This window comes from Cinclus cinclus, chromosome 12 (assembly GCF_963662255.1).
Source record: "Cinclus cinclus chromosome 12, bCinCin1.1, whole genome shotgun sequence".
NCBI lineage: Eukaryota > Metazoa > Chordata > Aves > Passeriformes > Cinclidae > Cinclus > Cinclus cinclus.
The window spans coordinates 17,321,362-17,345,308 of NC_085057.1; the positions used below are offsets into that span (position 1 = coordinate 17,321,362).

Below are 23,947 nucleotides of genomic sequence, written 5' to 3' on the forward strand. Positions count from 1 at the left end.
CCTCAGGAAAGCACCTTAGACATCTCTCCATGTGAAGTGCATTCTCCACATTCAGCCACCTCACCTGGGGTGGGCTCACGTTCCAGGGAGAAGGTGCTACTCAAAAGCTTTTTGCGCTGAAGGATAAGAAGGACTGATACAAAGAAGGTACAACAGAGCTTGAATTCACACTCGTTGTCAAACTCATTCTCAATGTTCTGGTCTGTTAAAACAAGAATGGACAAAGCCAGGCTTTGTCCAAGTGACAACCAGCTGCTCAGGGGATTATTTAACAGAGCACTTAAGCCTACCTAACAGCTTGAATATGTCAGGAATGGCTCCCTCATTGTTCCTCCTTCCTTCTCATTCCATTTAATGTTTCAACCAGGCTGTTCCCATCCATTCTGGTTCTGGTACTCCAAACTGACTCAGTTTCTCCACTTGTAAAGAATATGATGGGGTTTTTTGTTGTTCACATTAGTTTTGTGCGGGTGTAGCGAGTTCAACCAGCTCAGTAAACAGCCTGAGCAGAAGAGTGGGTACCAGAGAGATGGCAGGGAGCACAGTCAGGCTCAAGTGGCAGTACCTACACCTTCTGAAACAGTATTTCATAAAATCTTCATCAAAGTATTTTCAGAAAAACCACTAGGATCTCGGATTTTAGGCTTTCTTTTAATTCTGTTATTCTTGAAGTTTAAACATGCAAAAAGTTCGTGTAAGCTCCTTGAGAAGAGCTGCAGAGTCAGAGCATTTTTACAGTAATATCAGAATCTATTTACTGGGCAACTCAAAAGCTCAGGCAGGAAAGAACCATCCTCACATCTTCATGAAACTCAGTTCTTTAGGATCCATTCTCTGGCCAATACAAACCTGGAGTCAAGCTTGATGATCATTCCTAACTACGAGTCAATAATGACTTCCTAAGGGCAAAATGGGAAGATGAAGCAAGGACTTTTTTCTTTAAAACAGAAAAATCACAACTCAGGTTTCTTTACATAAAGGGACTTGTTTTCAAGAGATTTAACTCACAACACCAATATATATCATCAGTGATACTTTTATTTTCTAGAACTTTGTGAGTAATATGTTTTTCAAGAGTTCAAATTGGCCACTACTCCAGTCACAGCCTCCATCTTTTAGTACTTTGAAATCCTATGTTTTGGTTATGTGAAAGGAAATATGCAATCCATTTGCTACAGATGCAAGTGTGGGAACAGATTTTTAAGTTGTTTCATAAGAGAACTTCCTAGCACCAGATCCAAAAACTATTTTAGGAACATACATGCAAGTTGAACTTTTAGATCCAGTAAAACTACACAGCCAGTGCCTCTCACGAACAAGTCATCAAGGACTTGTAAAGTCCATGTCCCAAGACATCTTCACACTTGATATCCTACATATGGAAATGATGTCTCATCACTGGATAAACCACAGGGCATTTTGTCACTTAGAATCTAAACTGCCAGGGAAGAACAGAGAGCCTGAGAGCCCATGTGTGACAGCCCAGCCTTTAAACCACTTGCTCAAGAACAAGAAGAACTTGGAAGTCTGAAAGGCTTCCAACTCCTCATCTCCTAACTGATGGTATGAATGAAGTAGTGAAGATTTTGGCCTTTTTCTGAAGATGAAAAGGCCAAGTATTCCAAAGTCACACAGCCAGAGATGACAAAAATTCTCTCCAAAAAAAACAGAGGTTCCACACCTTCTTCCCAGCAGTCTTTATATTCAGAGTCTTCCAAGAACAGACACTGTAAGGGATTGAAAGGACAACCACAAAATTCTTTCTAGGAGCATCGCAAGAGAACATTACTTTGAACACAAAGGAAAATATATGGGAAAAATACACATGAAGATTCTTTCAAGAGACTGCTACATCAAGAAAAGTACGTGCTCTATCCAAATGGGCATGCAACTGAAATACTACGGGAAATATTACATTTACCTATATGTTGTTTACCTACAAGACACAAAGTACTTTGTGATTCTGATTTCAGGCATATATTTGGGGGAAAGAAGTCACTGCATTCTTTTTATGTTATCTGAACACTTTTAGCTTTCTTTTTTTTTACGCTCCCTGAAACAGACACAGATTCAGGAGCAGCAAGATATGCAGGATAATTGCATTTAATGCTGTTATGAACCCCATGAATAAACATCAAAATGACTTTGCACAGGAAAGTGGTACAAACTAAATCTCATTTTGAATAAGCCAAATCAAACCCCAGTACAAACCAGATCACTCCTCTTCCTGCAGTGGAGGACCAATGACAAAATGCCTACATAAAAGCATTTTTCATCTCCAAACAGATAGGCAAGCATTTAATTAGGTGATCAAACAAGAATTGACACCCATTTAATGTTTCCTTAAAGAGGCCTATAGTAGTCTAAATAAAAACATTTTTATAAACAGGACATGCACAATAAAATTTCCTGCCGTCCCTCTTGGTTTGTAAAGCACATTTTTAGTTCCAAATGACTTCTGGATTTGGGCTTTGGAGGGAAACAATGTTGAGCTGAGGGCTGAACCTACAACATTTTCGCAGTTTGTTGCATTCTGTGGCAATTCTTACTACCTCCATTCTCATCTGCACCTAGTTTTGTAGCAGCAAGGGAAGAAAAATCTCCACCAAACAGAAAAGTCCCAACCTATGTTTACTGAAAAATTCATACGCGGAACTACCAGATTTCAGCTTTTCTTCTGGATGTAATTTAAGTCACTGATTTTCACTGACATGGACTTGTAATATGCAAGACCTTCTTAGAGAAAAGAGCCCTCCTCAAACAGAAGTCAAGATAGAATTGGGTTTGTTCAGCTTGGAAAGAAGTTTTGGAGTGACCAAATTGTGGCCTTCCTGTGCCTGAAGGAACCAACAAGAAAGACAGAGATGAACTTTTTACAAGAGCCTGGAGTGACAGGGCAGGGGCAATGGCTTCACACTGGCAGGGAATAGGTTTAGGTGGGATATTGGGCAAGAATTGCTCCCTGGCAGGGTGGCAGGCCCTGGCACAGCTGTGGCTGCCCCTGGATCCCTGGCAGTACCCAAGGCCAGGCTGGACACTGGGGTTGGAGCAGCCTGGGACACTGGGAGGTGTCCCTGCCATGGCAGGGGGTGCAATGAAATGATCTTTAAGGTCCCTTCCAGCCCAAAGTGTTCTGGGATTCTACAATTCTGTGAGATGTGTTTGCATGCAGAGGTGAACTATAAATGGCAATAATAAACAAATGAATGGAACATAGGAAAAGCTGTGTCAGGACTGAAAACTTCAGATTACACTAAGAAGAGTTTAATTAAAGCACTCAGGGAGTGGAATACCAAGTGTTTAGGAAGTATCCTGCTGAGTGCATTTTATGCACTGCTAATCAAGTACTTCCCAATTTTATAAGCAATGCACGTACGCCAATGGATCCCACTAATTTTTTTTTTTTCATTGAGAACAAATAAATCATATTTCCAGTTCTGGTAAAGTTTACTATAAAAATTCCACTTCAAAGCTTGAAGCAAATTATGATATTATTTATAAACTAAACTAAAACACTTTGATATTACATTAGTGCCTAATGAATTTAAGTTAATATTATGTGTAATTTTATTAATTTCTATTTAAAAGATTATTTTTATATTCTTCATCCTTCGTACACAAATTAAACCTCAGTATTCACAACAGACTATTTTTCAGAACCAGACAATGTGGCAGTGAGTGAAGTAAACAGTTCAATAGCTTCATTTGCTGTTCCCTGTTCACTGATTCTGGTGTTTGTTCTTTTTTTTTGTTCATTCACTTTCCAAGACTGGTTATCCCGATTAAGAAGATATGAAAGAATACACACTCCTCCTCTTCTTGGCTTTGTGCTCTGCCAAATCTCTCACTGGTCCTTCATATTTTACACTAAAGAATATGATGCTGCAAGATATGGAAGACGACGACGATGATGAAGATGATGACAACTCTCTATTTCCAACCACTGAACCCATTCTACCACTAATTCCTTTTGATCTGTTCCCAACATGCCCCTTTGGATGCCAGTGCTATGTGAGAGTTGTCCATTGCTCTGACCTAGGTAAGAATGAATTTGTGTGTCTGTTCTCCACTGGATTCTCCTTTGGAGGATTTGTCTTTTAAAGGATGAAGGTAAAGTATTCCCTCAGCATAATTTCCACCAAAGTGAGCATCCCTGGTAACAGTTTAGCCAAAGGCAAACGTGCTCCTGTCAGTGCTGCAGGTACATCCCAGTCCCTAGAAGTGAATTCATTACTAATTGTGCCAATTTGAATTAGTGCTCACTGAAGTTTTCCCATGATTCAAGGCAATCAAAGGACTCTGCTCCCACCACTAGCACAGTGACAATGACATCTGTTCTCACCACAGCCCTGCCACCTTCCTAAACTCCATTCTGGACTCTTCGTGTCTCAGAAACACAGTCCATACATAAATTGCTGATGTTTTTAAAATGTGTTGTTCTTATTAAGGAATCAAAAACTTTTGCTGACAGCAGCAAACTGTGGTTAATGTATCTGGTCACAGATTTCAAACCACTTTACATGAGTTCACACATAGAAAAATCCCACATAAATAGACTTCATCTTTAGTTAACTGCAATATATTAATTATAGAATAATGGTTAATAAATTGGACAGCATTTAGCATTTAATGCATCAGAATTTCCACTCAAAAGAAAGTTACTGTCCCTGTTGAGCCTTTTCTGCTGATTCAGGATCTCAGATGGCCTGAACTGCAGTGGGTTTGTAACTGAACAGCAAACTGGGTTGGGGGATCAGTGCTACTGGTTACTGACCTGTGTTAATGATCTATGAGTTATGTTAATGACTTCTGGTACTGATTTATGTTAATGATTCCTGGTACTGAAACTGAAATGCTGGCAGTGGGACCCTCCTTTGCCCACACCAAGGTTTCTCAGCCCCACCATGACTTGGATGAACGCTCAGCAGCTGCCCCAGTGCCATGGACAGGGCAGAACAGAGGTAGAAAGGAGCACTGAGCAGAGACCCCTGAATCCACAACAGGCTCCTCAACAGGCAACCACCACCCTGGATTCCTTTTTCCAGTTACCCTGTAGGACAACCTGTGCTCTGAGGATTATTTCACAGATACAAAGAGTCCACAACGAGCAGCCCCCACTAAGCTTTTATGGTCAGGAGAAGAAGCAATTCCTCCCAAAACTATGCACACATTTGTGGAACATTCATACAACATTAGTTTTTCCCACTATCAAAAATTCCCTTCTACCCTTTGCTTTACAGCTGTTCATATTTTCTTCCCCACTATATTCATCAATAATCTTACTGTGTTTTGATGTTTGGCAGTTAATTTCTTTGGGCTTATATACAGCACACAATGTTTCTGTTTATGTCACACAAAACAGGTTTGACATCAATTCCTCGCAACATCCCACCAGATACTCGTATGATTGACCTTCAAAACAACAAAATCAAAGAGGTCAAGGAAAACGATCTCCGAGGACTCACATCACTTTATGTAAGCTTGCTATTCCCAACTTTGAAATCTTAGCTAGCAATCTGAAATATTTAGTAGTGGTATGGTATTTCCTTCTCCAGCAATATGGATAAAAATAGTCTAATGCCTGCATATTTGAGTGCTCCCACATAGTAAGAAGCAAATACCTTTGAGTTGTAAGAACTGCTTTCTACAACATCCAGAAAATGTACCATATACATCTAACAAAAAGGATTCTCATGATTTTTCAGTCCTTACCATGCACAGAAACATTCCCTACAATTTAAAGGCTGTAAGGCAAGTGGTCCTTTTTATCTGCTTAGCTGGAAATAGCAGAAAGAATTTAATCTCACGGAAGAACTGAAATTATGTTTTCTGAAGGTATTTTCAAAAGAACAGAGCATACAGCTAACATATACAGCACTGAAACCAATGCTAAAAATCCAAATGGCTTGAACAGAAAATAGAGAAATCCTAAATTGCTGGAAAAGTCAGTGGCTTTACTCCTAATTTGTTACCATGTTCAAATTATGCATGTAGAGACAGGCTTTGAAACAAATATCACAGGCAACTGATAAATCTAGATGTTTACAGTACACAATAATCCCTTTTTATGATGAAAGGAAATGAGAGTCTCAGAGGACTGGGAAGTAGATTAAATCTGCTTTAGAATATTTGTTTTTATTGGATATCACCCTAGATCCAGTATCCAGATCTAGTTCCACTAACAAATGTTGACTATTTTAAAATTTTCTTTCTAAAACCCAAATCTGTTCCATAATTTATAGCAAATTAAATACATTCTATTTTCCATCAGAAAGACATGAGACACATAATAAATTAACATAAGGACCATTCCTAACACATTAGGAAGAAACTCTTCCCTGGGAGCATGGGGAGGCCCTGGCACAGAGTGCCAGAGCAGCTGTGGCTGCCCCTGGATTCCTGGAAGTGTCCAAGACCAGGCTGGACAGGGCTCAGAGCAGCCTGGGATAGTGGGAAGTGTCCCTGACCATGGCAGGGGGTGGCACTGGATGGGCTTTAGGGTTCCTGCCAACCCAAAATCATTCTGTGATTCTATAAAACAAATCCTTGCAGTCATATCTGTCTTCTGAGCAAGATCTGAAAATTTCCCAGATCTAAGTTTATGAATGAGCTTGTTAATTATTATGGCCTCAGACAGGGCAGAAAAAACAGGAATTATATAAAAATTCAGAGTTGGCAACAAAGCATTTCCTATTCTCTTGTGTCTGGGTGCAGAACAGCCTTAGCAGCAAGCAAACGGTAAATGCACAAACTGTGCTTTATATTCTGTGTAAAATATCTAAGAGTCTCTTATCTCCACGACTGAGAGAGCCACTGGAATCCATCAGCAATCACCACATTACAGACCAGAGTCACCACTTAATTATGTGATAGCTGAGGACACTGAGCTGCTTTGCTTTTTCTCCTCAGTTCATTTGTGGCAAGGCAGAACAACATTTTCACTGAGAGCAAAGTTTACTTTGTACAGCTTGGCTCAGTCCTGGAGTCTGCTTAGCAAAGGCACAGATGGCAACTTGGATTAGGAAGGAGCATTTCCTGTTTATTTCCTTGAGCTAACCTCATTTTTTTTTCTGGGAAAAAAATAATTCTTGTCTGCTCTACTTATTTTTTCCCCGCACAATTCCTGAGAGGAGATGACTCCAAGAAATTAAAATGGAACAGAAATTAATAGTTTAAGCATGGAAATGCAGAGATGTGATTTGACATGCAAAATCATTTCAGATCGTGTGCATTTTGCTGTCTAGTAACTCGTAACAAGGTCTCTGATAACACATAGAAATGAGGAAAAAGCTGACCCAAAAGACTTGTGTACTGTACAGAAGAGACTGAAATTCAAAGGAGCTGGAAATGACAAATAAAAAAAAATTCATGTTTCAAATACAGACACTAACATCTAAGAAACTCAGATTAAAAACTTTACTTGTGTTTTGCAGCATTATGTTGAAATAAAAGATGAGATTCTGAGTTTTGAGAATTTGTTTACATTAAGGAACAACAGCAGTTAAGTATATAACCCCCATACAATCCCCAACAATATCTGAATACAAATACATTGTTTTGCCAATTCTCACGATCCACTGGCACCTTGTCAGCTCTACCTTCTGGTTAATGCTCCAGCTTTCAGGTTCTTCTTTGTTTTTCACAATCAACTGAAATGCACAAAGCATCTACAAAGTGCTGAAGTTTGGTAGGATGGAAAAATAAAATATTTTAAATACTTAATTGCTGAATTACATATCAAATCCATGACTTCATATTCATAGTCATAACAGTCTTGGATAAAGAAAACTCTTTATTGCTCTTTCCATCTCTCTGTAGGCACTGGCTTTGAACAACAATAAAATATACAAGATCCATCCCAAAGCCTTTGAACCAACAAAGAGGCTACGCCGACTGTATTTGTCCCACAACCAACTGACAGAGATTCCAACAAATCTACCCAGAACTCTGGCAGAACTCAGAATTCATGCTAATAAGGTTAAGAAAATCCCCAAGGATGTATTTAAAGGAATGAAGTCTCTACATGTTTTAGGTAAGTCTAATTAAGTAGAACAGAAATTGTCTTTACCAAAAATGGAACACATTATACATAATTTCCATTCAAACATTCCCCCAAGGTGCAATTTCCTCTCAAAGAGATATCCATGCTGTGGGAATACCCTCCACAATTTAGTTTCTATGCGAAGTTGCTACAAAGGTCAAGTTTTGGGTAATCCTCTAAGCCAAGTAACACAGCCTTAATTCACTGAGAGCTGCAACACCCCTCAGAACAATCAAAGCTAAACATTAACGAGTGCTTGGAATATCAGAAATCATAAATTTAAATCAGCTCTTTAGAACTTAGTCTAACCTACACAAAATTCCTATGCCATAAATGCTTTTCTTTTTCTCCCTTGGACAGAAATGAGTGCAAATCCTCTTAACAATGATGGAATAGAGCCAGGGGCTTTTGAAGGGGTAAATATCTACCACATACGAATTGCAGAGGCAAAGTTAACTTCAATTCCTAAAGGTAGGTTATGCTTTCCCTTTTCTAATTTACTTATACCAGCATATTCCTTAATAAAGTGCTTTAGCATCTGAAGGATTATTAAATTCATAAATTGTTTTGTATTCTCTTTACTACCATACCATCTCCTACTTTTACTTTTTGAACTTAGTATCCATTTCCCCATCCCAGAAGAGTTCATGCACAAACAGCACCAAGGGCACACAGGCTCCCTCTCCCACCTTCTCCCTGGCAGCACACCTACTCCTCTCACAGAACATCTAGACATTTGTCTTAGGAGGAACAATACAAAGAAACTCATAACTTGATGTCATTTCACACCTTTCACACATCAGCCTCTCAAAAATCCTCACGGAGAAAGGATAAACTCTCTAACATTTGATGAAGGTCATAAGGGATGCAGAATTCCTACTTCCTTTATGTATTTAAAATGTAACTCCAAAGTGTCTAAATTTAATTCTTAATATTTCAAGTCACATTGCACTTCAAATATGATGTGCAATGTAGCTTTGCTAAGTAAAACTTAATTTTATTATTTCATTAAATTCACCACAACACAAAATCAAATCACTTTTTCATATTAAAAAATTCCAACCTTGTAATTTGGAGGTAAAAATAAATTAAAACACTAATTTGACAAATCACTGACCTCCACACACACAAATGTAGCATATAAGAGTTCAGTACAACAGTCTACCTGCTTTTTCTGCAGGTCAGTGTTGTATCGATCTCCAACTACTCAAAACTACTAGCTAAGAGAAAAAGGAAGGAAAGAAAGCAAAATACTATGTTCTATTCTTTAACTCACAGGGAAACTAAATGTCAGCCCCTGTACTTATTTCTGATTATTCAGATAAAGAGCTTGTTTCTTAGTAATCTCTTCCTTTACATATATATATATATGTACATACAGATATACAGAAAGATCCCTGTAGAAGGAAACACTAAAAAAAACCCCCAACAATAATCAAAACCAACTCACCCCAATTATTAAATAACTTTAAGATCAGAAGGCCTCTGTCTGCCTATAGTAGTACTTCCTAAAAAAAAAAAAAAACAAACCAAACAAAAAACACTCTCCAAAAAACCACCAAAAGCAAAAAGAAAAAAACAAAAAACAAACAACAACCCCCCCCCCAAAAAACAAAAAACCCCACCCAAAACAATCCAGTATCAGTTCCAGTCACTTAGCACAAAAAAACCCCCAAATGAAATGAATCCAATTTTGTCTTTGTTAAAGAGAAATCCCCTATAAAGACACACAACACGAGGTCCAGAACAGGGTGTCAGATACATAAACAAACCAAACTGGATTTCACGGTGAACTCATTCACCACAAATACAAATTGGATTTGTAGATGCTTCTCTCTGCAAATGCTACAATAACACAAAGGTTTAAAAAAACAAAACAAACAAGCAAAAAGAAAACCAGAGCTTATAAAAGGTACTAAAAATGTGGACTGGACAGGTGGGTGGCCTTCCCTCCGGATATTGTCATTCAGGCACCCGTAACTTCGTGCTGGAATGCAAATTGGAACAAAGCCCAGGAAAACAAACTTTATTGCAAGTGGAATAAAGGCAGGTTGGGAAGCAGCCACGTCCCTTCAATCCCAGCACAAGAGGAGCAGAGCTGTCCCAGCCCCAGAGAGCAGCAGGAATCACTTGGTCTCGGGTGCCATCTAGACAGAGCCTGGGAAAAATGAGCCCAGCATCAGCAAATCAATTCAGCCTGGGATGAGCTTTCCTTGCCCTCACTAAGAGCATGTTGTGGAAAGATTCGCCACCTCCTGGCCCATTCACTGGCAGTCTGGATTTGGAATTTTTGGAAACGCAAAAGAAAACATTTTGGCATGGGAAGAAGCTATCAAATAGCACAATTTTGCTTAGAGTACTCCAGAAGCTTTCCTCCCAGTCACATCCTAGCAGCTGTGACAGCACAACTGCTACATCATGTAGAAAAAAAATTACAGCTCTTCAAGAAACTGTCCCTGGTTCCACAGGCTTTGACTACAGATTCTGAGATAAATGCATAAAACACAGGGTTAACAGTTTTAACAAAATAACCATGAGAGTTGCTATAAAGGAAGCTAGAAAAATTACCAAATTTTGGAACTTTCTTAATTAGCATATGCCCTTCCACAGCTTAAGTTTTTATTCCTTTAAATTATACTGGTGATTTTATTTATTAACATACTTATATGTAATACCAATTTCTTTGATGCAGACAGCTTTCCCAAGATTCTTCGATTCTTCACCCAATCTTAAACACAAAGAAAATAAGCTTTCTTGGAACATTAAGAAAAGTAGAAAAAAGTGACTTGATTTTTTTCACACTGTGCATTTTTTTTCATCAGATTTGCCCCCCAGTCTTCTGGAGCTTCATTTAGATGACAATAAGATCACAGGAATTGAACTTGAGGATTTTAACCGTTACAAAGACCTTCAAAGGTAAAATTCCCAGGCTTAATCTCTTTATTCCTTAAAACGTCATGCCCAGAAAGACCTTTTATTTGATGCTTCTCTTTTTAATGGGAGAAAAAAGAATAAAAATGGTAGGTGTTTCAGTAAGAATTGCTCTAAATAAAATGAAACTTTAAATCCCAAACACACACCTAAACCCCCACATTAGTCTTTTTATTACATGTTCTGCCAAAAGTCTCCAACGGAAAAGTTGGATAAGAACAAAATATAACCACCTTAAGTTCTTCTAATTGTTATAAATTTAGTCTCATAAAACAGCAGCTGGTAAAGGAAAACTTGGTAAGTGCTTTCAAATGCAATGAGGTTTAAAGAAAAATGTGCATTTCAGTGTGTATCACTGAAGTAGGGGAGAAGGAAGTTCCTCTGTAAAGCTCAGTTAAGAACTCTGAATGAGCAGCACTGAATTTGGTAACAGAAATTACAGAACTTTAGGTTCCAAATTCAGTTTCTGAAGAAATCAGGAAAGAACGGAGCAAAAGGGGACGGCAGGATGAGCAGAAAGAGCAATTCTGAATGACCTATGGCACCAGCTTCTCAACCACCTTCTGAGCAAAGCAGGCTGAAGCCTTATAGCAAAAAATAGAAGGAAAATCTGGAAATAGGAAAGAAGGTAGTCCTGCTTAGCAAAAAAAGTTATATTTTAAAAATAAGCTATACATTAAAAGCAACTTTCCAGACAAGACTTGCTATCTGTTAGAACTTATTACAGTGACTACACTTTGCAGCTGTACTGCTTGGTAAAACAATATGATTTATTTCACAAGCAACTTGATGTTTATAATTTAAACACTTGCCATTATAATTACAAAAAAGGCATGCAAAACTGAACTGTTGCTTACATCAGATAACTGATAAAAGCTGCGAGCCAATCTTCTTTAAGTGGACTTTAAATCATGTTAGCTCAATGGTGATGTTTTCCTATCAGAGGTAAGATTTCATCACTTTCCCCCAGGTCTTTTCTCCCCCTGTGTTTACTCCTCAGAATTTCAGTCTTAAAAAAAAAAAAGCTCTTCAATGCTGCTGTGAATCTCAATTAGTCTTTACTTAAATGTTCCTTGTACTATTTCTAGGCTAGGCCTTGGCAACAATAAAATCAAAGAAGTGGAAAACGGAAGTTTCGCCAACATCCCAAGTATACGTGAAATCCACCTGGAAAAAAACAAGCTGAAGAAAGTTCCTCCTGGATTACCTGAACTGAAATATCTGCAGGTCATACACTGAGCTTATCAGACAGCTCTGGAAGTTCTGAGTTGTTTGACTTTCCCACTGTCATGTGATTAGGTCATAACCAAAAAGCATAATTAATTGATACATATATTTTGCCATGACTCTCATACTAGGAGAGCCTGAAATGATAAAAGCTTATTAAAGAAATAAACAAAATCAAACTGCAGGAACACTTCCTAGGAAAGGAAAAAAAGTACAACAAAATGCTACACTCAAAAAATGTTTCCAGAAAATAAGAATATAATACTGTATCATTATAATTCTTACTACAAGAGAATGTAAAATGCCATTTTAGAATCAAGTCCCCTAAGAACAGAGTCCAGTTATTCTAAAAACACATTGACAAAATGCCATATGACTTTTCTTTGTGGGAGAGACTGGGGCAGGAGGAAGACTGTTTTTAAAGATTAAACACAAATTTTAAGCTCTTGTTACTCTCAAGGTCTGCTTGGAACTGATGTTGCAGCAAACCTCAGTCACCTACACGGTAAAGAATATTTTTCCCATTTTCATTCCAACTCTTGTATTTTCTGTTCCTATGCTGCAGGTGGTATTCCTTCATTCCAACCATATTGCCAAACTGGGAGTGAATGATTTCTGTCCAACAGGACGAAGGAAGAAGAAAGCCCTGTACAGTGGCATCAGCCTCTTCAACAACCCTGTCAAGTACTGGGAGGTTCAGCCTTCAACTTTCCGCTGCATTTTAGCCAGGAACAGTGTTCAGCTTGGGAATTTCCTCAAGTGAGGCCCAAGCTGGTTGTTTCAAAAAGCAACTTGTCCAAATCAGTTTTACAATACTTGAAATTTGCAGAAAAATGCTGATTTTACGCTATTTAACCGTTTACAAAGTATTTGCTATTTCAGAGGTAATTAATTAGAAACAATATGTTAAGTAGGATCCATTGTATTATTTGACAATGTTCAACCTACATTTGAATAATTTAAACAAAAGTCTTTGTATCTTACATTAGGACTCTTAGAAGTGGAACTGGAAACTGTATTTGGTGTTTCCTATTACAGACGTTAAATGCCTTCCTTAAATCACATAGTTTGGACGTTTCTTTCAAATAAATCCTAAAAATCATGTGGAAGTGACTTTATCCACAGTTAGGAAAAAAGTGACTTAGCTTCTCCTCCAGAACATATTGAGGGAAAAGTTGCAAAATTACCAGACTTCAAAGGCAATTTCTTGTGCCATTTTTGATAATGAGCAAATATGCAATCAAAAGCTACAATATTGTCAGGTAGTTGTCTCTAAGCTAGAATATATTCTTACAATCTTTTAAGTGAGAAAGGCAAGTTTCATATCAAGAACAGACAAAAAGTCTTTAAAAATTGTTGGTAATTTTCCTTGCAACTTTAAGAGGAAAATGTCTATGGACAGAATTGGATGCAGTCTGAACATTAAAAGTAGGATTCAAGATGTATCATATGCTTCAAGCTTAATAGGAATGACTATTAAACTCCCTTTAGGCCAGCACAAACATTTTTCTTTTACCTATAACAACTATAATCATGTTTTTCACTTCATTCTTTTCCTCTTTATATTTTGACATTACACGGGTTAAAGATGCCTCCTTAATGAAAGTACCTTACAATTACCAAAAAACAAGCAGCTGGAACTTGCCTGCCCTGCCCTTCCTGTGCAGGGCAGCACACAGAACTATCAATACTGACAGTACTGTATAAAATGGATATTTTTAGATATCTATTTAGTGTATATTTGCTATTGGGATTCAAAATAAATTAAATAAACATACAGAATACCTGCATGTGTATACTTTATTATGTGGTAGCTCATGTCAAAGTGTTCCAAGATTATAAGTAAGCACCTTTGTGACTCTTCCCTAGACACATCCTCTAGTGCTCCTTTTTCCAAATCTACACAGCTTACAGGTCATTTATCACTGCTGGTTTGCACAAAGTTAAAAATTCAGGACTTTGGGAAATGGCACAGACTCATAGAAGCAAATACTACAAAGAACTCAATTCCCAGTCTCTCAGCATTCCTTAGTACACCGTGCAATAAGCATCGAGTCTAATTTCTGAGTTATTTTCATCTGCTTGATCTCCTGGCAGTTAATACTTTGTTAGCACCACTCTGCTGCAGAGACACAAACTGTGTGAAGAGAGGAGGCAGAGCACACCAGGGGAGGCTTTTACTGAAAAACAGTTTTGCAAATAGAAATTCTGTAACAAAAGCAGAATGGAAACAAAGACTAAACAGAACACAAAATCTGAAATCTGTTGATGACCAAGCATCTTTCTATTCCTGGCTTCTGGAGACGTTTCTAAGGAGTGCATCTCCTAGCAAATACCAGCACTCCCTGAAAGACACACTCCCCTGCCTTACAGTACCATAAACAACTCATAACCCCATGCAAAGCTAGTAAATACTATAGACAACAGAAAAATAACTGCATATCTATGAATCACTGGTTTACATGCATTCATAAACACTCCTGCTAGTTACTATACTAGTTACACAATTTCAGAAATGTCAGCACCAGCAGAAAAGCTGATTCCAATTCTGTGGCTTAACTGAAAGAACAAACTCTCAATGTTGTGTAGTACATTATTCTACACTAATTCACTGGTAAGGTTTAAAAGGAAACACAACAGAGAATGCAAACAATTCCTTATCTAACTGGGGTTAATGCAATGGACAACAGGAACTGCATCCTTGCGCTCTCTAAAGCTATAAATTCTTTACAGGTACTTGTCTTTCACCAAATTTTAAGTCTGCTACTGAAGCTCCACTATAATGGGAAAGCCTTGTAAAAATATAGCCAAGTCCAAAGAGGTAGAAGAACATATAGTCTTGATCTTATCCTTCCAGAGCCTTAAAAACTTCCTGCCTTTTCACTCTTTCCTCTGGCCGTGCACCCAGACTGAAAAACTTTCTCCAGTCAGCACCCATGGATGCATAGAACATTCACAGAAGAAGCTGCAGCACTACTTTTAAAGCAACTACCTCTACCCTCACTCTTAATAAATAATCTCCAAACGATTTTGTCAACTGCTTAGGTTTGTACTATCCTCAGGGTAAATTCAGCCAGCTTAGGAGTTAAAAAAAATTTCATCTGTGACTTAAACTACACTGAAAATTTTGTATTACAGGAGAGAATTATCAGATGGTTAATTTTAACAACTTCCTATAGATTTTATTTTTAGAGACAAGCAGTAATTTCCCAGATCACCTCAAAGCGATGCCTGTCACTTAGGAGGAAAAAAAAAAAACAAACATCACACACACAGGATCACAAGGTTAGAAGAGACCTCCATGACTGGGTCCACCCCAGCCCAACACCTGAATTAGACACCACGGCACTGAGTGCCACATCCAGTCTTCTTTTAAACACATCCAGGGATGGTGACTCCACCACCTCCCTGGGCAGACAATTCCAATACTTGATCACACTTTCTGTAAAAAACTGTTTCCTAATACCCAGCCTCTATTTCCCCTGGCACAGATAATAACCTGTGCCCCTGGTTCTGTCATTACCTGGAGAAAGAGACCAACCCCACCTGAGCACAACCACCTTTCAGGTGCTCTAGAATGACAAGGTCACCCCTGAGTCTCCTTTTCTCCAGGCTGAACAAGCCCAGCCCCCTCAGCCATTCCTCACAGGCTTTGTGTTCCAAGCCCCTCACCAGCTTTGTTGCCTCCTCTGGATGTTTTTGAGCATCTCAATGTCCTTCCTAAAGTGAGGGGACAGAACTGGACACAGCACTCGAGGTGTGCCCTCACCAGTGCAGAGTACAGGGGAAGAATGACCTCCCTGCTCCTGCTGGCCACACCATTCCTGATCCAGGCCAGGGACCACTGGCCTTCTTGGCCAGCAGGGCACACTGCTGGCTCTTGTCCAGCTGCTGTCCATCAGTGCCCCCAGGTCCCTTCCTGCCTGAGCACTGTCCAGCCACCCCGCCCCAGCCTGAAACATTGCAGGGGGTTATTGTGGCCAAAATGCAGGACTTGGCACTTGGACTTACTACACTTTATCCCATTGGACTCTGCCCATCCATCCAGTCATTCCGGGTCTCTCTGCAGAGCCCTCCTACCTTCCAGCAGACCAACACATGCTCCCAGCTTAGTGTCATCTGCAAATTCACTAATGAAAGACTCAATACCCTCATCCATGTCATCAATGAAAACATTGAACAGGACTGGTCCCAGCACAGACCCCTGAGGGACACCAGTGGTGACTGATCCCAGCTGGATGCAGCACCATTCACCATCACTCTCTGGGCTTGGCCTTCCAGACAGTTCTGAATCCAGCAAACAGTTCTCCTGTCCAAGCTGTGGGCTGCCAGCTTTTCCAGGGAATGCTGTGGGAGATGCTGCCAAATGCCTTGCTGAAGTCCAGGTACACAACATCCACAGCCTTCTTGTGTCCACCAGGCAGGTCACCTGGTCATAAAAGGAGATCAGGTTGGTCCAGCACGACCTACTCCTCCTAAACCCACGCTAGCTGGGTCTGACACCTGGCTATCCTCTAAGTGCTGCATGATAACACAATATAAACTGTTCTATTACCTTACTGGGTACTGAGGTCAGGCTAACTGGCCTATAATTACCAGGATCTTCCTTCCCAGCCTTTTTGTGAATGGGGCCCAGCTGCATCCCCTTCCCCCTTCAAACCTAGTTTAAATTCCTTTCAATAAGTTCTGCCAGTTCATAAGCTAAAATTCTTCTACCCTTAACAGAGGGTAGATGGAGCCCATCCAGTTCCAGCAGGTCAGGTGCCAAAAATGTTGCCACATGATCAAAGAATCCAAAATTCTGCTGATGACACCAACTCTTAAGCCACTTGTTAATAATGTGGGCTCTCTTATTCCTTTCAACATTTCTCTCCATCACCAAAGGGACAGAGCAGAACTCTACCTGTGCTCCTGCCTTATCAACCACTTGACCCAGTGCCCTAAAGTCCTTTTTTATTGCCCTGACACTCCTCTTTTCAATCTCATCACTACCAACCTGGAGTATCAGCAGTGGAAAACAATCAGAGGGCTGAATTATCCCAGGGAGTCTCATGGTAATAACCCGTACCCAAGCTCCAAGGAAGCAGCAGACCTCCCTGTGGGTTGGGTTTGGTCCACATATGGGGCCTTCTGTTCCCATAAGAAGGGAGTCACCCACCATGACTACCCTTCTTTTCTTTTTCATGTCAGAGGTGGTGATCCATTCAACAGTCAAAGTGCAATTGAGAGGCTCACTGGGCAGATAACTTTCTTCTACATCCTCTGGGTGACCTTCTAGATCCAGAGCCTCATACTTCACACCTGGGTAGGTGATGGAGGACAATAGGAGTTTTTATTATTACCTCTCAGAGTGGGAACCCATTTCCACTCCCCTTCATCCCCCGGGTGTCCTCCTATTGCCTGACAGTGGGAGGGATGGCAGTGGGAGTCCTCTGACTCCTGGTGGGCCTCCCTCAGGGATGGAAGGGCAGAACTCCAGCAATCTATTTCCCTTTCACTTTCCCTAATACCTCTTAGTCTATCAACTTCCTCCCTAAGCTCAGCCACTAGCAAAAGGAGATCACTCACCTGTTCACATGGCAGGCAGGCTTCTTCTGCAAGACCCCCTGGAGCCACTGCTGAACTCAAAAACTCCTCACAGGAATTAGGTCTGCACAGACACATCCTTTTTGGACAGTTCTACTAGCCTACATACACTTTTACTAAGTGCAGTTTTTGACCATGTAAAAACCAGTACTAACAAAAACATAGAAACCAACCAATCAACAGAGATAACAGATGAAGAACCGTGCTAACACAATGAAACCTGCAGCCTTGCCTGAGCCCGTTTGCCTGCTTGGGTCACCGTGCTCCCCAGAGCCCTTTGGTAATCACCCTGCCCCTGTGGCTAATGAGAACTCAATGCTCAATGACCCTCCACTATTCTCAGGTATCACTCTTCAGCTAGCATTTGTGGCAATCATAATTAATAATTTCCACACCTTGCATCTGTGTCATGCTTTCACATAGACCCAGGTGGATGTGTCAGTGGCACACAAATGTTATGATATAAAATGCCCCTTGTGCAGTTTCAGCAATGGTTTCTGAACATGGACAGTAATGCAATTAACAGAATAGTAATTAATTGATGATAACACACTGGTATTCAGTGATCTACACTGGTATTCAGTGGTCTTCCCACACAACACATTTCAGTATCAGTGGATGGGAAGAAAGTCTGTCAAGAACTCAACCCCACCTCCACATTCTCTACAAATGTTACAAGAAAAGGAAAGAGGAAGAAAGAGAAACTTCATATAAATCCTTTGAAGAGTCTTATTACCTATTCCTTGTACAAGTATCTACATTTGTCATATAAAAAAATTAATATTTATTCCATCTAAGATTTTCAAACTTTAAAGGGCTTCTCTCTTCTGAAAATCTGCCAGGTCCCTACACAACAGTTAACAAATTGCACCAGAGGGTGGCAGCCTGTTGCTACAAATAGAAGGAAAAGTTACTCTAAAGAATAAATAACAAAGACTTCTAGAGCAAAGGAAGAGCCCAGTAAAAGTCACAAACTGATTAAACAGAGGGGCCTGTTTGAGTACTAAAATACTATTTGAGTGCTGCTAAACTGTGTGTTCTATATTCTGTTCTACTCCATTAAATCACCAAAGGATGGAATAATCTCATTTTTTCAAAATCTTTTCCCAGTCTCTTTTCCCAATATCAACCTACTTAATGCAGTACTTCAATCACATCAATACAAAGAATATTTCAGCATTAGTAGACAAATGCTGAAATGCAGCAAATGAATAAGACACAAAAGTTTACAGAACGTAGGATACTACCAAATCATGATTTAACTTCCACCATCAGCTGTGGTAAACATACACAATGTAAATCAAAACATACCTTCAATAAAACACATTTTCTTTCACGTGATCTAGGTGCTTTCTCCTGCTGCTAGACTGAGTTAAAGAAAGTGAGGAGGTGTTTATTTTATTTCCTTTTTCAGTATTAATAGTGTCTTCCTGCTCTGCACAGGATGAAACCTGCAGGAATTCAGTGTATCAGACAAAGTGTCTAGAGGTGTCAGGAAGGCGAAGAGGACAGATGGACAGAGAAAGAGCACAGCTATTTGGATCTCACTGCCTGATCTTAAGAACAGAGTTGCAAATTCCTAAAAGTACAACAAAGATTGGGCTGGATGAACAACCAGTGAGGTGGACTGAAAATGGGCTGGAAGGCAGCAAGTACAAAGAGGCCACACAGTGAACTCTAGCTCGAGGTCAGGAACTGCCAGTGTACCCCAGGGATCAGTGCTGGCTCCAGCTCTGCTCCCATCTCCATTACTGATCTGGATGGCAGGGCAGATCAGCCTCACAAGTTCGCTGGTGACTGATATGAGACTCTCTGGAGAAATGGCCAAGAGAACCTCATGCAGTTCAGCTAAGGGAAGCCCAAAATCTTGTACCTAGTGAGAGATAACCCCTCCATGCACTGGTGACTGATGGCTGATTGCAGGAAAGGATCTGTGGGTCCTGGTGGACATACTGAACATGAGCCAGCAACGCGTCCTTGTGGCAGGATGGCTCAGGGTATCCTGGGCTGCTTTAAAGGGATAAGGACAACTCTTCATTCCCAGTGTTGCTGTCACTAGGTTACTCCAAGAGCTAAGAAGCTCTAGAAGCCTGGATTCCTATGGATTTGAGCTGTACAAGCCCAGGTCCTTCCAGCTGCTCTCTCCCTCACACCCCAGCACCTCTGTGTTGCCAAAGGCCAGAGCCAGCCGTGTGCCAAGGGCTCACTCACAGCTCTGTCCTCTCCTGCATTCCAGCTGCTCCTAGGCAGGATTTACAGCTGTCCCTTCCCCAGCTGAAGGACCTCTCTGGAGCACTTTCCTCTGCCCAGCTGCTGTTTTTCACAAGTTAATAACAAATATTTCCCTCTATCCTGTGTCAAAATTTGTTATAATTGATTATAAGGATTAAAAGACACTAAGTGAAATATGTGACAAAGGTAAAAGGTTCTTTTCTTTATAAACATCAAGAAGGGAAAGTTTGGCTATTTTAAACATAATGGAAATTTCCGAAATGTTTCATGAGAATCCCAGTAGGAATTCCTGCACCTGCATTTCCCAGAAGTGAGTGAAATGACTCAGACCAGAGCAGTTGAAAAATATAAACTAAGATGTGTAAATTTTTAACCCTTCATATCTGTTTACTAAAACAGCAAAATTTCTCAGCTGCCTAAACAAGGCTGTGTATAGAAAATCTGATATGAGTTCACTGTTAAGCAATTTTACAGTAATTTAACCATATCCTAAAAAGCAATTGCTATTATCTCTTGAAGATACTCATTCCATATTAATCCAATTGCCAGTTAAAATATTGCATTATTTATACAGAAAAACTATGGTACAGGGCAACTGACAAAATAAACATTAATATTTTCATTTAATTTTGATCTGAATTTAACAGCAGCATGATAATAACAGAAGTACTAAATGAAAAATAATGAAATTGTTTTCTGAAGGCTATTTTTTTCTCACTCTCTACGCTTAGAATTTAACATTGCTTCTTGGGCTTGTGTTGGAAATTTTTCCCTCCTTTCTGGTGAGACTAGAGATTTGAGAACAAAGTTGCTAATAGGAAACATATGGAAAAATTCTGGAGTAAATGAAAATCTGACTCTAATTCCAAATGCCACGTATCACATACCATGGTCTAAATTATCTGCTAAGATAAATGCAAGATTTACCCTCCCTACTTAATGAATCACACGAGATGGAAGACAAAGTTACGTATGAAATAAAAACAAAGACTCACACATATTTAAGAGACTCCCAAAACTAATCAATATTTTGAAGCTAATTGGGATGCTTTTCAAAGCCCATGTGAGCTAGTAAAAGATTGGCTCAATGGAACATGCTGCTAACAGACAGCCTTGCTGCAGTTTTTTGCATAAAATATGAACATTCCTACCCAAGTGAACAGCCAGGCTCTGGATTTAACCACTGTGCTGCTGTGGTTGCAGTGGGAACCCCACAGAGCCAGGTTTTCCTATGCATGAACACTTTCCTGTCTCAAATCCCTGTCCAGGGGAAATGTAACGACGATGAGATTTCTGGCACAGCAGCACTGAGGAGTCAGTTTTGATGAGAATCTCACACGTTTCCATAAGCAGCCAAGCCTTGCCCCAAACTCCCTGTGCAGCAGCAGGGAATTTAAGAAGCTTAGATGCAGCAGAGTAACCAGGGGTACAGAGAGCCCCTTGAGAAGTGATTCACACAGCAGGTTCATCCCACGTGTGCTACCCAGCACCTGCACCAAGGTTTCTGTGACAATCAGACAGCAGCACTGAAATGAAGTTTCTCTTCACAATTACATTTGCAGGAGGTATTACAGAGTTACAGTCTCTGTTAAGAATGGAAAAAATCTCGAGCTGACAGGCTGCCAGAGGATGGAAAATTTCCAGAGGGACAGAGAGGGAGCAAGTCACAGACACAAGCATGGACTTGCCTCTTATTTCTTCAGATGGTGTTATTTCCAAAAGCTGTTTAGACATAAAGACCAATGAAAATATTTTTCTTCCAGAAACACTCTTCACAGAACACCTTAACTCATTGGTGGAAAAGAAAACTGGCCTGCCATTCTAAAAGATACTATTTGACCAAAATTTATATCTTATTTAGGCCAGCAAGAATGTCCAGTCACTATTATTATCCTTCTTTCTACTCTCCAGGGTTAAACAAGGAACCACCTGAATGAGGGAGTCACAAGTCAGTAAAAAGGGCCTAATTTTTAGCATGAAGAAACTACTTTTGTATTAACCTTGCGAGAAGATGCCCAGATTTAGGAAGTGACAGAATAAGCTAGTATTCTGCAAGAATAATAAAAGCAACTGTCTATACTCATTTCTCCAGCAGCAATACTGTGATTATTAATTATTAAGCTTAATTATTATTTGCCTAAGAAAAATTTAGTGATTAATACCTAAAAATTAATAACTTCAGGAAAGCTTACTTGGCTTTTTTGGAATGCATATTTTTCATTTCTATTTTAAGCTAATATATTCAATTTCTATTCAGATGTTACCTTCCTGTAAATAAATATTACCGGGGTCTTATATTTCCTCAGATGGTAGATTTTACAAGGAAAAAAGAGTTTTGATTTAACTCCATTTAAAAAATGACTAACATAGAAAAAGAAAGCCAGATAACTGTCAGAAATACAGCAAAACTACATGTCAGTACAAAATTAGAGTATTTTACCCTCACATTCCCTGACTGCATTATGCCATCCTTTAATATGAGCCAGCAGAACCATCATGTAATAGGATGAATTTTGAGATGAAAGAATCAGGATATTTTTAGAAGCCATTTTCTGTGCACATACCGACCTAACCTGGGCAGTTAATGATCCCTCTGACAAACTATGCTCCTGTACAGTGGCCTGTAAATTTGAGATATTTGACATGAAGATAAAATCTGTCGTGATGCCATATGGAAGAAAACACTTCAAATCTCACCCCACCATTATCATGACAAGAGATCCTTGTTTATTCTGTCAGGATCACACTTAACAATTAGCATTTACAAACACACAATCTTTTATTTCAGTAAAGTAGAAACTAAGTCTGATATAAACCAAATCTTCAATATCCTTCTTAATGCTTCCTTCTAATAGATGGCAGAAAAGAAAAATAGTTACCCTTTCTAAAAGCCCTGTATCATTATTTATAAAGCCATAAACAAAGTGAGTATTTAAAAATAGAAAATGTTTCTTACCATAAACTAACTACAGCTCTTGCTGCTGTTTTCCTTGAGCCTTGTTTTCCATTGGAGCACATATGTGTAAAGTAATATTTCATTACTCCTGTTTTAGGAATGCTTTGCCTTAGCAACACTGTGTTTTATGGATTCATACTGCTTCTAGTGCCTTGTGCTCAGAACAGAAAGGGTAATGTATGCTTCCCACTTGAACAGTTCCCTCCCAAAATCAGAATGCACAGGAACCTGAGGAGAAAATGCGAGCATGGAAAACACATCTGTCAGATGTGCAACTGCTTCCTAAAGTCACAGTTCTGTCTTTCTAGAAAGTACCTTTCCACTCAAACATTTCACCATGGCTAAACCCAGAATCTAATTCAGTCATTAGCACCTTGAAACAACTGCCCCAGTCCCCACTCTGAGGTTGCTTTCACAACACACAGACTTCTTTGGAAGCTCCAGCATTAAGCCAAGTGTTTGGCAAAGATGCGGAGGGAGATCTGGACAGCTGTCTTGCATTAAAACTGACATTTTAATAAAGGGAGCTACTACTATCAGCTCAGTTCTACTAAAGTTTAATCACTCAAAGCACCGATTTCACGCCATCCCCTTACAAAGATCCAGTAAATATTTTTAAAATTATTTTCTAAGAACAAAAACATTACGGATGTTTATATTTTGGCTACAAACAGTTTCAGGCATTTACTGTACTCTTCAAAAAGCAATAGGACAAGGCAAGAGAAGGTGTCAGAAGCAAGACAGAACAGGGACACACTTGCCAGATTACCATGGGAGGTCTGCAATGCCCAGATCAACTTTTCCTCTTAATGAAATGGAAAGAGAAGCTGTGGCTGCCCCATCCCTGGCAGTGTCCAAGGCCAGGCTGAACAAGGCTTGAAGCAACCTGGGATGGTGGAAGGTGTCCCTGCTCATGGCAGAGGGTGGAACTCGATGAGCTTTTACCATTCTGTGACTCACTGAGTGCTGGTTTG

The 23,947-nt window shown here is 39.6% G+C and overlaps 2 protein-coding genes across 2 annotated transcripts in view; one reads left to right on the forward strand and one right to left on the reverse strand.

The window, feature by feature from the left end:
• CENPP (centromere protein P) overlaps window positions 1-23,947 on the reverse strand; it is a 116,242-nt gene that overhangs the window by 47,582 nt on the left and 44,713 nt on the right. The window lies entirely within an intron of this gene.
• ASPN (asporin) lies at window positions 3,793-12,962 on the forward strand. The gene is made up of 7 exons (XM_062500701.1): window positions 3,793-4,039; window positions 5,363-5,475; window positions 7,819-8,032; window positions 8,402-8,512; window positions 10,864-10,957; window positions 12,061-12,199; window positions 12,765-12,962. Exons 1-7 carry the CDS (start codon window positions 3,793-3,795, stop codon window positions 12,960-12,962), a joined length of 1,116 nt encoding a protein of 371 aa, XP_062356685.1.

Bases quoted from the DNA above. Each gene is read 5' to 3' on its own strand.
- ASPN (XM_062500701.1), top strand. From the start codon at position 3,793: ATGAAAGAATACACACTCCTCCTCTTCTTGGCTTTGTGCTCTGCCAAA. The intron at 8,033-8,401 runs GTAAGTCTAATT...TCCCTTGGACAG, and splicing joins GAAGTCTCTACATGTTTTAG to AAATGAGTGCAAATCCTCTT. The intron at 8,513-10,863 runs GTAGGTTATGCT...TTTTTTCATCAG, and splicing joins GTTAACTTCAATTCCTAAAG to ATTTGCCCCCCAGTCTTCTG.